At 49.3% G+C, this 18,939-nt stretch overlaps 1 protein-coding gene across 3 annotated transcripts in view; it reads left to right on the plus strand.

Moving 5' to 3' along the window:
* SFSWAP (splicing factor SWAP) overlaps positions 1–18,308 on the plus strand; it is a 90,817-nt gene extending 72,509 nt beyond the window's left edge. For 2 of the 3 annotated variants that reach the window (XM_025402629.1, XM_025402630.1), the window contains 4 exons: positions 5,268–5,393; positions 15,817–15,990; positions 17,599–17,671; positions 17,993–18,308. In XM_025402629.1, coding sequence (XP_025258414.1) covers positions 5,268–5,393; positions 15,817–15,990; positions 17,599–17,671; positions 17,993–18,058 — 439 coding nt within the window. In that variant the 3' untranslated portion in view covers positions 18,059–18,308. Of the gene's footprint in view, positions 1–3,871; positions 4,028–5,267; positions 5,394–15,816; positions 15,991–17,598; positions 17,672–17,992 lie in introns of all 3 variants that reach the window. The other variant, XM_025402627.1, reaches the window with a different exon arrangement.
* Positions 18,309–18,939: the final 631 nt, after the last annotated feature.

The raw sequence follows: 18,939 nt of genomic DNA on the forward strand, positions 1-18,939 counted from the left end.
CTCCTACCATTCACTTCTAAGGACAGATGATGCCGTGGCCGCCAGCTTTTCCCACATTGGTGTATTCAGAGCTGAAAGGCTTCACCTCACACTTGGAATTTCAGGTTTCTAGGCTGTGCCTCCTTTTTGTTCACTAGACTATAGGAGAAAAGGTCATTTTACATCTTACTTGAGTGATTTGTTTTAGAATAGATTTAGAGTTACATATTTTCGAATAATTTACTTTAGAATAGCTTTAGTTGCATATTACTTTATATAAAAATATATCTTTATATTATTTTTATGGATTCATTGCTGACAAGTCCAAGAAGCCAAACCCTACTCATTTGTTTGTAACTTTCAGTTAAAAGAAAAAATTAAGGTAAAAATTACCTGAGTATGGTTTCTACTGTGATGGTAGGCTACCAATTTTAATTTGACCTACATTTAAAATATTTTACAGTGTCAACAGAGCAAAGTGTTTTCAGAACACTCAAATTTTTAATTAATCTCCATGGCTGAGAAGGTAGTATCTACATACTTTTAGTTAATTTTAGTTAAATAACTGATTAAAAAGCATTCGATTTTGCAACTGAGACAAAATATGAAGGCAAAGTGCACGTTTATTATAAAATGAAAATAAGAGTATTATAAAACAAAACCTTCCAGGTGTTGGATTGTTGAGCAAGTTCTACTGTGGGTGCTGGCCCCTGGCAGTTGTTCCCCTCCACAGGGCCAAGGGCATGGCTGGGTGCAGAGACCAGCAGTGCCGTGGGTTCTGGAGTCCGAGGACATGAGTTAAACAAGCTAGTCAAGCCCCAGATGCTTGGGAGGCAGAGGCAGGAGGATCCTTTGAGCCCAGGAGTTCGAATCTAGCCTGATGGACATGTTCTCTATGACAAAAGAAGAAGAAGAAGCTGATGGTTTCTCACCATAACCTTTTCTTGTGGAATTCTGCCTCAGCTCTTCTGGGAACAGGAAGTGTGTGTTTTTTTGAGTAGGATTGCATTTTTCTAAACTGGCTGCAAACCTTCGTCCTCCATCCAAGCTCTGCCAGCAATAATCATTTCCAGGGATCCAAGTGGCCTTAAAAATGCAAGTTAGAAATGGGAGGGGTGGTGGTCTCCTCAGTCATATGAATTATTGGAGTATAAAAGATAACTAAATTTTAACCAAAGTATTGAAAGTGTTAATGCGGTTGTTATCAGATAGAATAAACTGTTAACAAACATAGCCTCCACTCAGAATGGATCAGACTTGTCACCTGGGCCTGAACAGACCTAATTGATCATTTTTAATGACTGCTGCCAGCCCACAGTAGAATACCACAGTTGTTAATATTTCTAATTGTGGTAGGATGCTATGTGGAATATGTTTTTTGTATATATTAAATTACTGAAGTTCTATGTAAAATACAGAAAGTTAATATTAGAAAGCCTTCTTACAGCACAATGAATATTTATTTAATGGCCATACTATTCCTGTGGTTGAAGTCCAATTTATTTAGTATGTCTAAGTTATGGGTGACTTTGGATCTCCAAAGACAAATTAGACATGTAAAAATCTTTAGTTTTGGGAAATCACTATGTTACTTATCAAAAAGTATACTAGTTATGACCAGGTAGTATTTAGTGTCTTTTATATCAACATTGAGGTTGGCACAGTGGCTCACGCCTATAATCCCATCTCTGTGGGAGGCCGATGCAGGTGGATCACCTGAGGTCAAGAGTTTAAGACTAGCCTGGCCAACATGGTAAAACCCCACCACTACTAAAACTACAAAAAACCAGGTGTGGTGGTGGGCGCCTGTAATCCCAGCTACTCGGGAGGCTGAGGCAGGAGAATCGCTTGAACCCAGGAGGTGGAGGTTGCAGTGAGCCAAGATTGTGTCACTGCAGTGCAGCCTGGGCAACAGAGCAAGACTCCGTCTTAAAAAAAAATTAAAATACTTTTGTTGTCTTGTTTTCTGTTTTCATTTGTATTTTGATATCGTATCTGGTTCTCTGTCTTAATGGAATGAAGAAGTACTCATGCAGTTCATTTACAACCTAAAATTAAATTTTAATAAGTATCAGTTTGAAACTAAGTTTATTTTTAAAACTTGCTAAGATGGTCTCTTGTGTTCATTTACTTATCTAAATACATCTTCAGAGTTAGCCTGGGCTTCTGGGAGTTCTAGATAGATCTCTGCATGTTATCATTTTAAGATATCTTCTAGTGTAGAGACCTATATGATAAAAACATATTTCTGGCTGGGTACGGTGGCTCACGCCTGTAATCCCAGCACTTTGGGAGGCCGAGGTGGGCAGATCACAAGGTCAAGAGATCGAGACCATCCTGGCGAACACTGTGAAACCCTGCCTCTACTAAAAATACAAAAAATTAGCCGGGTGTGGCAGCGTGCGCCTGTAGTCCCAGCTACTCAGGAGGCTGAGGCAGGAGAATGGCAAGAACCCGGGAGGTGGAGCTTATAGTGAGCCGAGATTGCGCCACTGCACTCCAGCCTGGGCAACAGAGCGAGACTCTGTCTCAAAAAATATATATAAAAAATATATATATAATCTATTTATTTGTAGAAATTAGCTTCCTAAATACTTGGGGTTGGTGAAGGAGACTGGGGATGGATTTGGAAGACTTTTCTTAGGAGTCTTGTTTAGCATTCAGAAGGGACTCAGGCGACATTGGGTTTCCACTTTAGGTTGAAAGTTGTGGCTCCTCATTGCCCTTTTTACCCACGATAAACTGCATAGCAAATCAGTCAAAGTGATGACTCATCTCCTAATCCTGCTCCTTAAAGGAGGAAACCAGATGCTTGCAGTTTCGCGAGTGGCAGTGTTGATCATGCTGAGGTGAGGACCGTCTTCCCATCACTTGCAAAATGAATCAAAGTGAATCATAGCCAGACACAGATAAGACCAGAGGGTATCTGCACTGAGCAGTCCAGGAAGGAGGGGAGCTGCAGCGGCTGTCACTGGGCTGGGGACATGAGGAGGAATTGCATGTGAAATCAGATCCAGTTTCAACTTGAGAAAAATTAAGCCCCGGGAGCTGCTGGTAGAGCCCAGATCTTGTTGCTGAGTCATCTGCAGAGATTATTCCAGGAGCTGCTGGAAGTTCCAGCTGTGGCAGAGCCAGACCCTTGCTGCTAAGTCGTCTGCACAGATTATTCCGTGACTGAAATGCCGTGGGTAGGGACGCGAATGGAGGAAGTGGAGTAGATGGAATGGTTACATGTCGGAGAAGAGAGGCTATTTATAAATATGACCACTGTCATTCAGATAAAATATCTGGAGTTTTGTCATTGAAAAAAGTCTCATTATGTTTCTATTTGAAAGCAAACCATTATGCTTTTTTAAGAAAAAAAAAACAAAACTGAGTCACGTTATGCTTGAAAGTGTTTAATTCAGACCATTTCATCTTTAAGAAGGCCTCTGGTCACATTATATGGATGATTTGCTTATAAAATGGAATTCCTGTTTCTTGCACTATGTTGTGGTATCAATATGAGAAGCCTAATTAGCAGAATAAAAGCATTAAAGCTTCTTTAGCTAAAGTCAAACTTAGAGAATTGTCTAATGGTATGTAACCCCCTCGTTCTGAGATGGGCATTTTCCCCCGATAACTTGAAAATCTACTGGTAACAGCCATTTCCCTTTAAAGAAGTCTATTACTAATAGCCACTACAAAATGGTATTGTATTTCAAACTTATGAATTTGCAGGCCTTACAAACTAACTTATTTTTCCTGATTATTGAGTTTATTGTAGAATTCTACGTGTAAGCATTCCCTAGCCGCTATAGCTTTGAATAAGCAGAGCTTTTTTCAGAATTCTGGTAGCGCCCAGCCCAGCACCTTTTATTCTGAGTGTGAAGTGTGTGCCTCCGTGTCCCAGAGCCTCAGCCTCCCCAGGGATGCTGCGCGCGGAGCCCTGTCAGAGCAGCGTGTCAGTGACAGCGGCAGCCCAGCCAGGAAGTTATCAGCCAGCCTCGGCCACCAGCAGATTTGACTCCGCGAGTTCTTTTGAGGGAAAACCTGGTAAAATGTCAAGGTGTCTAACTGACCGCGCCTTTATTGTCTGTTCTGTAAATCTTAGGAAAGGTCTGGAAAAAAAATCAAAACCATTCTGTCAGTTAAAGGATGGCCACTCCTGGCTCTCCAGGATGCTGGGGGCTGAGTGATCCCGAGCTGATCTGCAGAAGCATAGCCTGTGGCGTGTGCGGTTTATTGTCATGAAAATGATTCAATGTAGAACTTTTTCAAATGGCAAAATCAGACCACTCTTCTTTATATTGTTTTGAATGAGTTGTCATGGAAACAAAATGGAAATAAATGGAGTTTTTTTTTCCAGATTTGTGCTCATTGCAGGTCTTCCCAAAATAGTAGCTTTCCTGAATGAACAAAGAACTAAAACGAAGGTCCCAACTCATCGCTACGGGGCCTCCACTAAGGAGCATCACCCCGGAGGGGCACGGGTCTCAGGGTCCTCGTGGCCACGTGTGCGTTGTATAACCACAGGAGAGAAATGAGTCCTTTCCAGGCACATGAGGAGGAGGAGGAGTCAGTGTTCATGGGTGGCTTTGCATCTGTGAAATCTCATAAACTTAAGTTAGCCGAAACTGTCGTAAGACTGGCATTTCCGAATAGGATTGAAGGTTTCAGGCTTCATGCCAGTGCCCCACAGCCTGTTCCTGAGTGTCTGTGCTGAGAGGCTGTAAGATTAGTGTGAACAGGAGAAATTTCCAGGTAGGCCTCTAGCTTCATTACTGTTGAGTTTCTTCTTGCTGTTATTCAGACAGGTAGACCCGACTCGCTAGAGTCTGATTTGCCTTTTCTTACCTCGTGCTGGTAGAAACGTCAGTGAGCTGAAATGTATAGGGAGATAAAATGGGCAAAGGCAGGAGGAAGGAAGAGAAAGCGGCAGCCTGAGGTGGTCATAAATTGCATACTCAGACCATGGCTTGTGGGGAATTGGTTGCCATTGACCATTTGAAGCAGCTCCAGCCTCCACGCCAGTTGTATATTGGTTAAAAGTTTATCCTTGGTGTGATAAGTGTGTGGAACGAGAGAGAGACCATCTCTGCCTCTGAGATGGGATTCGGGGTTTCAGTTCGTTGTCGGTAGAGTAGTGGAGCTTGGCAGGGGTTCTCTGAAGCTTCAGGGTCTACACGGGCACCATCCTGAGGAGCAGCCTCTGCAGACGGGGCCTGATCTCTGCCAAGGCAGTCGGAAGCATGACACGTCCCGCCAGCCAGGCCACAGAACTGAACGCTGCCTCCTCCTCTGTCCAGGTCCCGCTCCCGGTCCCCTCGGAGGAGAGCCCACTCCCCTGAGAGACGGAGAGAAGAGAGGAGTGTGCCCACTGCCTACCGCGTGAGCAGCAGCCCTGGGGCCAGCAGGAAGCGGACCCGCTCCAGGTAGGCCACTGGGTGTGCGCACAGGTGCCGGATGCGGGCCAGGTTTCCCTGGGCGGAAAGGGCGTCTGAAGGTCGGGTATCTGTGAGCAGAGCTGTGGGTGACCAGAGGGAGGTGCTGAGTCCCTCCCCGTGGCGTGGCCATCCCTGTTGACACTTGATCACACTGAGCTCCTGTGTCTGGTGGGCGGGGCTCACCCCCCAGGGCTCTGCACGGCCTGGCTTCGTGTCCAGCTTTCCACTGTGCTGGTACCTCGACTGGGTCCACATGCAACTACTGCCCCTCTACCTGCTGGTGGAGAGGACAGGAAGGCACAAACATAAGGAAAATGCAAGCTTCCGGTCGCAAAGCCTCCTGGTCTCAAGGACAGTCACCATAGTTGCCTGGGTGCTGGGTGACTGTGACCACGGCCCAGGCTGGAGCTCCCAGGAGAGGCTACAGAGTCCTGTTGGGGCCTAGAGGGCAAGGAGCATCCATCCCTTACCTCTTGACCACTAAGGAGAACCTGTCTTGGTTGGAGCAGGAGATGGAGGGAGGTTGGCGTTCATGTTTATCAAGCGGAAGCCCCAGCCATGGTAGCTGGCAGGGCCTCTGACAGCCCAGGGTGCCACGGGCTCACCTCTCACTCAGTGCCTGGCACTCAGTAGAGGTTCCACCTTTCACTTCAGGAAATACATCCACCATCTGTCCTCTCGCCCCGGCTTCCAGTAGCTGTGGACGGCCACCTCCATTGGTGCCGTCAGTGAGCACTACCCTCTCGACCATGAGGGTGCCATCTCATGAGCGCCTCCTCTGGTTCTCACCCACTGATGTCACCACCCAGTGCCTTGCATGGGCCAGCCCTGCATTTCCACTCTTTCCAAGCACAAGGAGCTTGTTTTGTGTCCCCACGTGGAGTTTGTGCAGCCTCCTGGCTGTGTGGGTGGACCGTGTCTGCGTCTGGAGCCACACAGAGAAGGATGGAGCGTTGCACGTCGTAGCCTTGAGTTTCTTAACACGGTTCTGCTAAGTGCATGGGGGTCAAGACACTCAGGGTCCCAGAGCCTTCCAGAGGACGAGCCTTACATTGCCAGGATCACCCACACACTGGGACCCTCCTGCTCCTGGGACAGATGGCCCCAGCCGTCACCCACACTGCCCAGCCGCAAGGCACACCCTAGGCAGAGAGCCGCAGCAGGTCCTCCCCACAGCACCCTGGGCAAGAAGACGCTGCTGCAGTTGGCCAAGTACCACAGTTCCCTCCGTTGACAAGATATGATTTTTTCTTAAAACAGAAAAATTAGCAAAAGAACTATAAAGCAGATAGATACTAGCAAATGTTTCATGTACAACTGGCTCTGTTTATAAATTACATTTTGTTCCTTAGTAATCCTACACTGAGCGTTCATGTCTACTCTCATACAATCTGATGAAAATTAAAATGTTAGAATCCATCCCTTAAACAAGTAATTTCACATCAGAAATTCACCATCACCTTTGGTATATGTGAAGGGCATGGTTAGAAATTAATTCCTTCTGTCTCAACAGAAGAGGCCTTCACATTAACCTTTGCTCTAAGAGAGAGCTTGTGGGAGCAAGTAGTGATCGTATCTGTAAGTAGCAGCGTCCTGACGGCCAGCCAGCACACTCAGATGCCAGACTCACGTGAGCGGCTCATATTCTCACCGAGCGCTAACAGGTCACACAAGAGAAGCGAAGCATTAGACTCGGTGCAGAGCTGAGCCCTGAGCTGCCCTGCCTGGATAGACGGAATTAAACCTGCAAACCTAACTCTGTGGAGTGTTAAACTGTGATTCACTAGGAACTCAATAGAGGTGAATATGTGGGTAATTACTGGTCAGTTTTGTAGTTGTAATTATAAGCCCCCAGTTAGTCTATAAATCCAGAATATGGATTTGGTTTTGTTTTCTTTGGGGGGTGGTTTTTTTTTTTTGAGACAGGGTTTCACTCTGTTTTCCAGGCTGGAGCGCAGTGGTGTAATCACAGCTTCTGCTTCCTGGGCTCAAGCCATCCTCCCACCTCAGCCTCCTGAGTTGCTGGGACCACAGGCTCCCACCACCGTGCCTGGCTGGCTGCTCTCAAGCTCCTGGCCGCAAGTGATCAACCTGCCTCAACCTTCAGAAGTGTTGGGATTGCAGGCATGAGCCACCGTGCCTGGTACAGAATATGTTTTATTAGCAATCATATTATTCCTACAGCCAGGCTGTGTCCCCGTCTCAGAGTGGGCATCCACTTCCTTGCCGTGGTGCAGTGCACGTAATCAACTACCGAGTTGCTGTCACTTTAATGCTGGGACAGCACCAGACCAGACCCGGGGATATGCCCACTACCCAGATTTGAATTTTTTTCTTTTTATTTGAGATAGGGTCTCACTCCCATTGCCCAGGCTGGAGATTGCCCAGGCTAGAGTGCAGCAGCACGATCTCAGCTCACTGCGGCCTCAACCTCCTGGGTTCAACTGATCCTCCCACCTCAGCCTCCTCTGTCGCTGGGACTACAGGCACATGGAACCATGCCCAGCTAATTTTTTGTATTTTTAGTAGAGATAAGGTTTTGCCGTGTTGCCCAGGATGGTCTCAAAATCCTGAGTTCAAACAATCTGCCTACCTCAGCCTCCCAAAGTGCTGGCATAGACCACTGTGCCTGGCCCTGATGGGTCATTTCTGTAAACTGATTATAGCCTGATTCTTTCACTGACTTCTTTGAAAATGTTTTTAACTTACAGGAAAGTGTTTAAAATAGTACAATGGGGCCAGGCTCAGTAGCTCACACCTATAATCCCAGCACTTCAAGGCCAAGATAGGAGGATCACTTGAGCTCAGGAGTTGGAGGCTGTAGTATGCACTGTGATCATGCCTGTGAATAGCCACTGCACCCCCTACCTGGCCAACAGAGTGAAACCCTCTCTTTCAAAAACAGTTGTACAATAAACACCCATATGCATAAAATCTGTAGCTCAGTTCCACAAGAGCTGACATTTTGCCACATTTGCTTTCTCTCTCTCACCCCTTCCCATCGCACCCATCCCATCCACTCCCATCCCTCCCTCCTTTGTTCGTGTGTGTATTTCATGACCTTCACATTCCTGAAAATTCCAGGCCAGCTCTACTATAGATGGTCCCACAATCGGGCTTCGTCTTGCTGTGCCCTGTGGCTGGGTTCAGGGCGAATGTTTTGGCTGCATAGGCGACGTTGCGTAGCTTCCCATTGCATCACCGATCAGGAGACACAGGAGTGTCCACTCGTCCCATCATTCATGATGCTGAGTTTGATCACTTGATTAAGGCTGCATCTGCCCCTTCGTCTCCCCACCAGCGAGGAATCCAGGAGGTGACACTGTGAAGCAGCACGGCTCTGCTGCTCCCAGCAGCTCTCTCCTCATTTGTCTCAGCACACGTCAGGCAGGGTGGCCCCTGCCTGAATCAGCTCTTACACTGCTGACTGCCAAATAGTGACTTTCTCCCTCTCTTCTTCCTTCTGTGTTTATTAGCTGAAGACCCTGCCCTTTTGTTTAAATCTCACCATGGACTCAGGAGCATTTTTGGTTTTGATTTTTGATTTGTTGTGTGATAATCCCATTGCTATTATTATTCTATTAGATGGTGACATTGTCTCCAATTTGGCCAGTGGCAACCCTTTCAAGTCAGTTCTGTTCTTTTGACACCTCCCATAGTTCTTTGTGTTCTTGCTTTTGGTACAGGATATTCCAGGTTTACTGGGCATTTTCCCTGTTCCAGCCCTGGAATCTGCCATTTCTTCAAGGACCTCTGGTTCCTTTTAGTGAATATTTGGAAAACCAGATGTGGACGTATTGAGGAATTTTTAGGAGTAAAATTTAGTACTATGTGGATATATATAAAACAACATTCATGAAAGTTACTTTGAGTACGTCATAGAAGTGTTTTTCAGCCAGGCACAATGGCGGGCACCTACAGCCGCAGCTACTTGGAGGGCTGAGTGGATCGCTTGAACCTAGGAGTTCACACCCAGGGCTTTCCACAAGAATATTGACCAAATCTTACAGTAGCACACTTCAACAAGATGTCCCAGTTATCGTATTGTAGCAAATACAATGAATGATTAGTTACAGGTTTTCCCCATTGAGTTTGTAGTACTTAACACTGCACAAGGCACATGGACAGCTATTTGTTGAGTGAGTGAATGGGAGTTTACTGCTGCAGTAAAGATCTTTCTTTATCCATGAAATGTTAATTCAAGGTAGACTTTGCTAACTGAAGGATGCATAACTTAATTCCCTAGAGCAACCACTAAAAACAAAAATGTAGCTAAAAAGCCAATAGAAGATATAAAGTAGGATTCTAGATGCTTTCTTAAATTCATGAAACAGCAGAAAAGGGCAGGTGGGGGAAAGAACAAATGGGACAAATAAAAAACAAGATTGTAGGCTTAAAACCATTGTAAAATAATTACATTAAATGTAAGAAGACTAAAGACTAGTTAAAAGGCAGTGATTGTAGAGTGGATTACAGAGCAAGACCTGCCCTGGCGCGGTGGCTCACACCTATAATCCCAGCACTTTGGGAGTCCGAGTGCACTTTGACCAGCCTGGCCAACATGGCAAAACCCCATCTCTACTAAAAATATAAAAATTAGCCAGGTGTGGTGGCACATACCTGTAATCCCAGCTGCTTGGGAGGCTGAGGCAGGAGAATTGCTTGAACCTGGGAGGCGGAGGCTGCAGTGAGCCAATATGGTGCCACTGCACTCCAGCCTGGATGACAAAGTGAGACTCTTACCTCAAAAAAAAAAAAGAAAAAAAAACCTTTTCCACCAAACTCCAGGCCCAGATGGCTTCACCAGTGAATTCTAACATTCAAGAAAGGAGGGGCCGGGCGTGGTGTTTCATGCCTGTAATCCCAGCACTTCGGGAGGCTGAGGCGGGCGGATCACAAAGTTAGGAGTTTGAGACCAGTCTGGCCAACATAGTGAAACTTCATCTCTACTAAAAGTACAAAAAATTAGCTGGGTGTGGTAGCGTGCGTCTGTAATCCTAGCTACTCAGGAGGCTGAGGCAGGAGAGTCACTTGAACTTGGGAGGTGGAGGTTGCAGTGAGCCGAGATTGCGCTCCAGCCCAGGTGACAGTGCAAGACTCCGTCCCAGAAAACAAAAAAAAAGAAAGAAGGGGTACTCTATTTAAAAAAATAGATGAGGGAACACTTCCCATCTCATCTCTTGAGTCCATCATCTCTCATACCTAAGACAGATAAAGATTCTGTGTTTGGGGAAAGGTGTGCACGTGCACCCGTTTCTGTTCACGACCAGTACTGTCTGCGCACATCTGTGTTCACAGACCAGTGCTGTGTGTGCGTGCGTGTGTGTTCACAGATAGGTACTGTGTGCACACACATATGTGTTCACAGAACAGTGCTGTGTGTGCACGTGTGTATTCACACATCAGTACTGGTGCGCATGCATGTGTGTTTACAGACCAGTGCTCTGTGTGTGCACGTGTATTCACAGATTGTACTGTGTGTGTGCACATGTGTGTTCATAGACCAGTGCTGTGTGTGCATGTGTGTGTTCACATACCAGTGCTGTATGTGCACGTGTGTTCACAGATCGGTACTGTGTGTGTGCACGTGTGTGTTCACAGATCAGTACTGGTGCGCATGCATGCATGTCCACAGACCAGTGCTGTGTGCACGTGTGTGTTCGCAGACCAGTGCTGTGTGTGCGTGTGTATGTGTGTTCACAGACCAGTGCTGTGTGTACACACACACGTATATGTTTCCAGACCAGGACTCTCAAGAACATATATGCAAAAATACTTCATAAAATATTAGCCAACTAAGTATTACTGAGATGCCTGTTCTCCACAAGTTGGTGCAGAGATGCAGTGCAGTCCCACTCAGAGCTCCCATGGCTTGTCTAGAAATTGGCACAAACTCTGAAGCGTGTGTGGAAATGCAGATGACCTGGGAGAGCCGAAACAGCCTCCTTGACAAAGAGCAAGATTTCAAGACTTACCAGAAAGCTGCAGTGACCAAGGCAGTGTGGCCTCAGCATGAGGATACAGCAGAACAGTGGGATGGAATAGAAAGTGCAGAAAAAATTCATCACCCAAAGGGCAGGGGGCTGGGGCCACAGCCACAGTGATTCAGTGATGGAAAAAAGAAAGGAAAGTGTTTTGGTTTTTTTTTAAAGAGACAGGGTCTCACTCGGTTGCCCAAGCTGGAGTGCAGCAGTGGTGGGATCTCGGCTCAGCTCGGCTGACTGCAGCCTCCTGGGCTCAAGGAATCCTTCTGCCTCTGCTGGGACCACAGGCACACGCCACCATGCCTGGCTAATTTTTTTTTTATTATTTTAGAGATGGGGTCTCGCTATGTTGCCCAGGCTGATGTTGAACCCCTAGGCTCAAGCAGTCCTCCTGCTGTGGCCTCCCAGAATACTGTGGCTGCAGGCGTGAGGCCCAGCGCCCAGCCGGGAAAGTCTTTCCGACAAAACTTGCATGGACAGCCGGACACCGGAACGGGAAAGGTGCGGCGCACACCATCTGCAAAATTTAATTCAGGTCAGATCAGACTGTTACGCTTTTTGAAGAAAACACAGAGTATGTTCATGAATTTGAGGGTGGCAGAGATTCCTTAAGATGTGGAAAACCCTCTTGATAAGAGGAAAAAATCAATTAGACTTCTTGAAGTGTAAAAACTTCTCTCAAAAGGCACAGTTAAGAAGATGAATAGGCAGGCCGCAGGTTTTGCGGCGTGTATCTCTTGACAAAAGCCTATGTCAGTACCAAAGAGACAAAGGACCCAATTAAGAAGGGGGCAGATGACGCCAGCCGACTTCACAAAAGGATCTACTGAAATAGCCAGTAAGCACATGGAAAGATGTGGAACGGCATGAGTCAGCAGTCAGGGCCGTGCTGATGAAGCCAGTGAGACAGGACTGGACGGGAATCGCCCGTCCCAGAAAACCGGGACGGGCTCTGGGGAGAGTGGGCACAGGCCCAGCAGCTGCACTCTCAGACACTGGGTTGGGAAATATTTGCAGTTTCTTGTAAAGTTAAGTATATACCTACTCCCTCACCCAGCTGTCCTGTTCCTCGCTGTGACCTCCTCTGTAGGTCAACATTGGACCAAAAACACTTTGATTGATAATTGCCGAAAACTGGAAACAACCAAATCTCTATTAACAGGAGACTTAATCAACAGACGATGGTGGCGTCCTGTCATGTAATACTATTCATAGGTGAAAGAAACACATTGAGGCTCACCCTGCTTCATGGAGGACTCTCAGACATGCTTTGCTAAGCAAAAGAAGCCAGACACAGGGCAGGTGTGGTGGCTCACACCTGTAATCCCAGCACTTTGAGAGGCCAAGGCAGGAGGATTGCTTGAGCCCAGGATTTCCAGGCTTTTTTTTTTTTTTAAGTAGAGACCCCCATCTCTACTTAAAAAAAAAACGTTTGTGGTGGCGTCTGCCTGTCGTCGCAGCTACTTGGGAGGCTGAGGCAAGAGGATCACTGGAGCCTGGGAGGTCAAGGCTACAGTGAGCAGGGATTGTGCCCCTGCACTCCAGCTTGAGCAACAGGGAAACTGTCTGAGAAACAACAGAAAACCAAGAAGCCAAACCAGCAAACAAATACAGGCATAGTGTGGGGTTCATTTCCATAGAGCTTTAAGCTGTGCCCTAGAAATCAGAGCAGTGGGGAGCGCTCAGGGTGGAGAAGGTATAGATGAAGTGGCATTGAGGAACTTTCTGGAAGGAAGAGACACCCCTGCGTGGATAGGGCCCAGGTGTCAGGGTGTGCGCACTTGCCAGCACCGAGGACATCGTTTCACCCAATGGCACCTCAGTGCTTTAAAAAAATGAATGAGTTACTTCATTCCTTCAGCAAGGGCTTAGATCAGATTGTAGCAGAATTGAGCCAGTTTACAGTTAAGGATTAGTAACCTGCCTTTTGTTCATTATCCAGCCACATAAACTCAGCTGGATTTCGAGAGTAAGTCATTTCGGACACATGTCACATGCTGGTATATATTTTATTTATTTGCTGCTTCCTTTGAAATCCTGGCATGTATTCATAGACAAAAATTTCACAAAACATTTTGCAATTTAGAAAAATGACTCTTGTGTACAGATCCCACATGGGCGTATTGAACAGTAAGAGCAACATCTCCATTTACAACATTTTGTCCTCACTGGGCACGTCAGGCAGGCTTCCAGAAGATGCCAGGTCATCTGTCCGGGCCCAGCTCACCAGGGACAGCCCCTCCAGCAACTGGATTTAAGCTGCCAGCCAGCACCGCCTCTGGCAGGTCCTGCCTTGTTTGAATGGAGCTGGGTGGGAGTGCCCCAGGCCTGGCGCTGCTGCTTTAGGTCACTTCATTGGCACCAACACAGTCTGCTCATGCCCAGGACCACACAAGGGAGCCCGGACAGAAACGCTCAGTCCCCCTCTGCATATCGGGGCTGTCCCTACCAGGGCATGCTGTGGCCCCTCCTCCCACAGCTCTGTCTGAGCTCTGCAGGGCCATGCACTAGTGGGGTCCGAGAGATGGGTAGAGGGTATGGCCCCTTGATGGGGGTCTGCACCCCAGACTGTGAGCACAGCCCCAGCCATTAAGCAAGAATGTTCCAGATCTTGGGGGTTGGCACAAAAGAAATGCATGAAGTCGGGAGACCCTGATGAGGGGCAGGGCTTGGGGTAACTGGGCCTGTGCACAGGCCCTGGGGGTCTCCCTGGAAGACAAGAGGCCAGGCTGGGAAGGGGCTTCGTGGCACACAGAATCCTTAGGGAGGCCAGACGCTTGCAAGCTGTGCAGATAGCAACCCCAGGAGAGTCAGACACCAGCAGAGAACCACGGTTCCCCCTTCAGGTTGGCAGATTGAGCAGTTTGGGTCCACCTGGATAGCGAGGGTGAGGCTGAGCCAGGAGGCCTCTGGCAGCTTCTGCAGCAGCGGACCCCGCAGCCCTACTCCTAGGATCTGTCCTGTCCAGGCCCCAGCAAGCAGGACAGGAGGGAGGGAGGGAAGGAAGGAAGGAAATCCCGTCCAGGCCCCAGCAAGCAGGACAGGAGGGAGGGAGGGAGAGAAGGAAGGAAATCCTGTCCAGGCACCAGCAAGCAGGACAGGAGGGAAGGAGGGAGGGAGGTGGGGGAAGGATAGAGGAGGAAAGGAAGGAAGGAAGGAAATCCTGTCCAGGCCCCAGCAAGCAGGACAGGAGGGAGGGAGGAGGGGAAGGAAGGAAGGAGGGAGGGGAAGGATGGGGAGGGAGGGAAGGAAGGAAGGAAGGAAATCAGTGATGCAAATGACCCATGCAAAGACTCTCCAAGAAACTCTGTACTCAGGGCCAGAAGCGCAGGCTGCAGCGTGTGTTCCAGATGAATTCTGAAAGATGCCAGCTAGGGCACCTCAGGGCTTGGAGGGCCTCATGGGAAGGGCTCAGGCCTGTCTGCCTTTACCAAGTACGTGTTCACTCTCTTAAGTGTTTGTAGAGGAGTGGCCAAGAGGGCCACGTGGCTCAGGTGTGGAAAGGAGCTAGACCAGGCGGAAGCCAAAGGGTCGGCCTCTACAGGCAGGAGAGAAGGATGGTCTAAGGGCAGGTGCAGGCCGGAATGTCTGGCAAGCATTTCTGGTACGGGATTGTCAGTTTGGTGATGTGGACTCTGGGAGGCAAGAGGACAGGGAATGACAGCAGTCAGAGCTGAGCTGCTGCCCACAGAGCAGGCTCCACTGCCCAGAGGCTAAGCAGCATCACCAAGCGGCGGGCAACTGGCAGGTCAGAAAGAAGCACCGCTCTGGCCTGGACAACAGAGTGAGACCCCATCTCTTCAGAAAAAGGAAGCAGCAGCACCAGAAGCTGCGCCCCTAGCCTCAACTGTCTGAGAGGCTGAGGCAGGAGGTTGCTTGAGGTCAGGAGGTGAAGGCTGCAGTGAGCTGTGGTGGCACCACTCTCTCCAGCCTGGATAGCAGCACGAAACCCTGTCTGCTTTTTTAAAAAAAGGAACGCTAAACTTCGATGTATTGATACTTTAATAATTTCCTGTATCATTTTGGAAATTTTTTTTGATGAAACGTAGCGGCAAAGCGCTGTGAACTGCCTATGGTTGCTTATCTTACGTATTTTGCATGTGAATAAAATGCTGGTTGCATCTTAAATACCACAAGTATTTTACTTGAGGTCCTAAACTGGGACGAAGCTTCTTCCAGGGAGACCATACCGTCTTCAGTGTGCTGGGTGGCTTTTGTTAAACCCATGGATCGATTTGCCACGTTGTCAGTTATCAGTTCAGTGAAATAAGTTGCTTTAAGAAAAATTCATGTGTTTGGAATGGTTCCATCCCTGAATTGTGCCTTGACGAACTCTTACCCAAAAACTGGCTCAGGTCCGAGCTTCTCCCTTTGTGCTCTGCCTTTAAACCAAAGGTACATCTCTCACAGAAACACTTGCCTTTCAGAAGTCCCCACGAGAAGAAGAAGAAGAGGCGGTCCCGGTCGCGGACCAAGTCCAAGGCCAGGTCTCAGTCGGTGTCACCCAGCAAGCAGGCAGCTCCCCGGCCCGCAGCCCCCTCGGCCCACTCGGCCAGCGTCTCCCCTGTGGAGAGTCGGGGTTCCAGCCAGGAACGCTCCAGGTAACCCCTGTCCTCCAGCGGCTCTCTTTGGGGAAGGGCAAGGGGTGGCCGGCAGGACTCTCCCTCCCTCCCTGAGTCCCTGCCTGTGTCCTGGGGGGCACCAGCCACGAAGCCAAACCACACCCCCTGTAGCAAGGAAGTCCCCCAGACGAGGCTTCTCATAATCCATGAGCGCTCAGAGGAGTAGGTCCTGTACTGGGGAGACCCTCCTGCAGAGCCCAGGAGTGGAGCAGTCCACTTCAAGCAGCCCGGGTGTCACACACGTGCCTGATGCTCATCAGGCATACTGGGCTCTGCAGTGACCAGTAGACCTGGAACTGTCAGCAGCTCCCCAGGCTGCAACGGCCGGGGCCAGATGACGCCAACCTGTTGCCGGGCATCACACCTGGGCAGCAGCACAGATGTGGCGTCCCAGTCCTGGGCTAGGTGATAATGACTTCAAGTCAGACACCCTCCACTGCCCAGGCACCCACACCCTGGAGGGACCAGAGGGCGGCATCTGGGAACAGCCGCTCCCTTTAAACTGATTGCTTCCGTAAATGTGAATCATGGGACGTGCGACTGTTCCATTCAGGTGGCAGAGGCCTCAGCTCATTTGAGATGGATCCGAATCTCTAAGAGGTGGCAACTTTAGAGCTAAAATGTCAATCGGGCCGGGCACCGTGGCTCACACCTGTGATCCCAGCACTTTGGGAGGCCAGGGTGGGAATTTGAGACCAGTCTGGACAACATGGCAGGACCTTGTCTCTACTAAAAATAGGTGGCATGCATCTGTAATCCCAGCTACTCAGGAGGCTAAGGCGAGAGGATTGCTTGAGCCCAGGAGGTGGAGGCTGCAGTGAGCCGTGACGGCGCCACTGCACGTCAGCCTGGGTGACAGAGAGAGACCCTGTCTCTGAAAATGTGATAATGGCCAAATGCACATCAGTGCGGGAGGCTGAGCATCGCTGGGGGGCAGGGGTGCTGGCTCCCCACACAGACGCCTCGTGCACAGGCCAAGGGCACCCACTCAAGGCCGTGGTTCTGGGAGGGCTCCACTGTTCTGCTGCATCTTTCCTTTCTTTGTTTCTTTTTTCCTTTGTGTTTAAGGTAATTTTATATGAAAATTTTTTTTAGTTAGATTGCAGTTTGTACACATTTCAGATGCGTGTAACAGCATGTTTATGAAGCCTGTTTTTATTGAAGGATATGCTCACGCCTATAATCCCAGCACTTTGGGAGGCCGAGGTGGGTGGATCACCTGAGGTCAGGAGCTGGAGACCAGCCTGGCCAATATGGTGAAACCCTGTCTCTACTAAAAGTACAAAAATTAGCCAGGCGTGGTGGCGCACTCCTGCAATCCCAGCTACTCGGGAGGCTGAGGCAGGAAAATCACTTGAATCCTGGAGGCAGAGGTTCAGTGAGCTGAGAACGTGCCATTGCCCTCCAGCCTGGGCGACAGAGTGAAACTCTTGTCTGGGGGAAAAAAAAAAAAAGGATACTGGAAGCAGATGTAGTGGGCTCTTCTCAGTCCTCGAGCTGGGGTTTGGAGGTGGAGATGCTATTCGCTGGCCTTGGCTCAGCGTCTTCACACGGTGGTAAGCTCTGCTCTCTCTCTCTCTGCATCAGGGGAGTCTCTCAGGAAAAAGAAGCCCAGATCTCTTCAGCAATCGTTTCTTCCGTGCAGAGCAAAATCACTCAGGTCAGTGGGCGTGCCCCTCTCCCACTCCCAGCCTTTCATCAAGGGGCCTCGTGGATTTTCTTTTGCTAATTTTCATTCCCTGTCCCTCCCGTCATCGACACCGGCACGGGACAGGGATCTCAGGCAAAATGCCGCAGGGCCTGGGTGAGGCCGAGGGCAAAGCCGTGTGGCCCGCACCATGCACAGCCAGGCTCCTCCACCACCCCCACTGTGCTAGAAGCACTGTCTTTGGTCTTGACCACCAGCTCGTTGAATTTCTTCACCGCATGGATTGTCTGGCCAGGTCTTCACAGGTTCTCCTCTATGTCTCGCCCTGCACAGGATCTCATGGCCAAAGTCAGAGCGATGCTTGCAGCTTCGAAAAACCTGCAAACCAGCGCCTCCTGAGACGGGGCCAGCGGAGGCAGAGCTGGGAGGCTGCGTGGGCTTCTGGGCAGGCTCACGCAGACGCTGGCCACACCATCCACCTGGCCGCCTCCGTGGACCCTCGGTGGCTTTTGTAAATTAATTTTTGATGACATTTTCAGTTTTAAGATTTCTGACCAGCAGTCTCTTACCTGTATATTTGTAAATATATCATGTTTCTGTGAAAATGTATTATGAAATAAAATGGGAGGAAACACCTTTTCTAGCTAGACCCTGGCGTGGTTTCTTCCTTCTCTCCTTGGTTGGCTTCTGGGTCTGTTTGACTGTTTGTCATCTATTATACATGTGGTCATGGAGGTGTGGCGGGGACAGATGGGCAGCGCTGGGCCTCCCTGTCCTGGGCCCCCAGCCCTCTGACAGCAGCCGCTGGACTCCCCTTCCCCATCCCATGCCTCCTGCGATCACCGCACGCCCTTCCCAGGCCGTCAGCTCCCTGTGGGCGTGTGTCCCTGCCGGCACCCATGCTGCAGCTGCTGGACAGGCCGTCCCTGCGCGGTGGCACACAGCAGGGGAGCAGCCCGGCCCCGCGTCCCCGCGCTGAGCACCGCGTCCCCGCGCTGAGCACCGCGTCCCCGTGCCAAGCACCACGTGTTGCCTTAAGCGCTGGCTGCTTGCTCCTGGTGCCTTTCCTGACGTGCGGATGCCCGGGACTCCACTGCAGCCTTTGGCCGCCCCAGTGGAAACATAGTTTGTGTGTAGCTGAGGGTCCGGCCACCTGGAGTTGGGGCTCATAAGGTCCTTACACCAGAAATGAGGATTTGCTGCTTGTCTGCTGCAGTCAGGTCACAGTGATAGTTTGGTCCCCACAGGAAGGAAACTCCCTGGCATTCACTTAAACCCCT

This window comes from Theropithecus gelada, chromosome 11, assembly GCF_003255815.1.
Source record: "Theropithecus gelada isolate Dixy chromosome 11, Tgel_1.0, whole genome shotgun sequence".
Taxonomy (NCBI): Eukaryota; Metazoa; Chordata; class Mammalia; order Primates; family Cercopithecidae; genus Theropithecus; species Theropithecus gelada.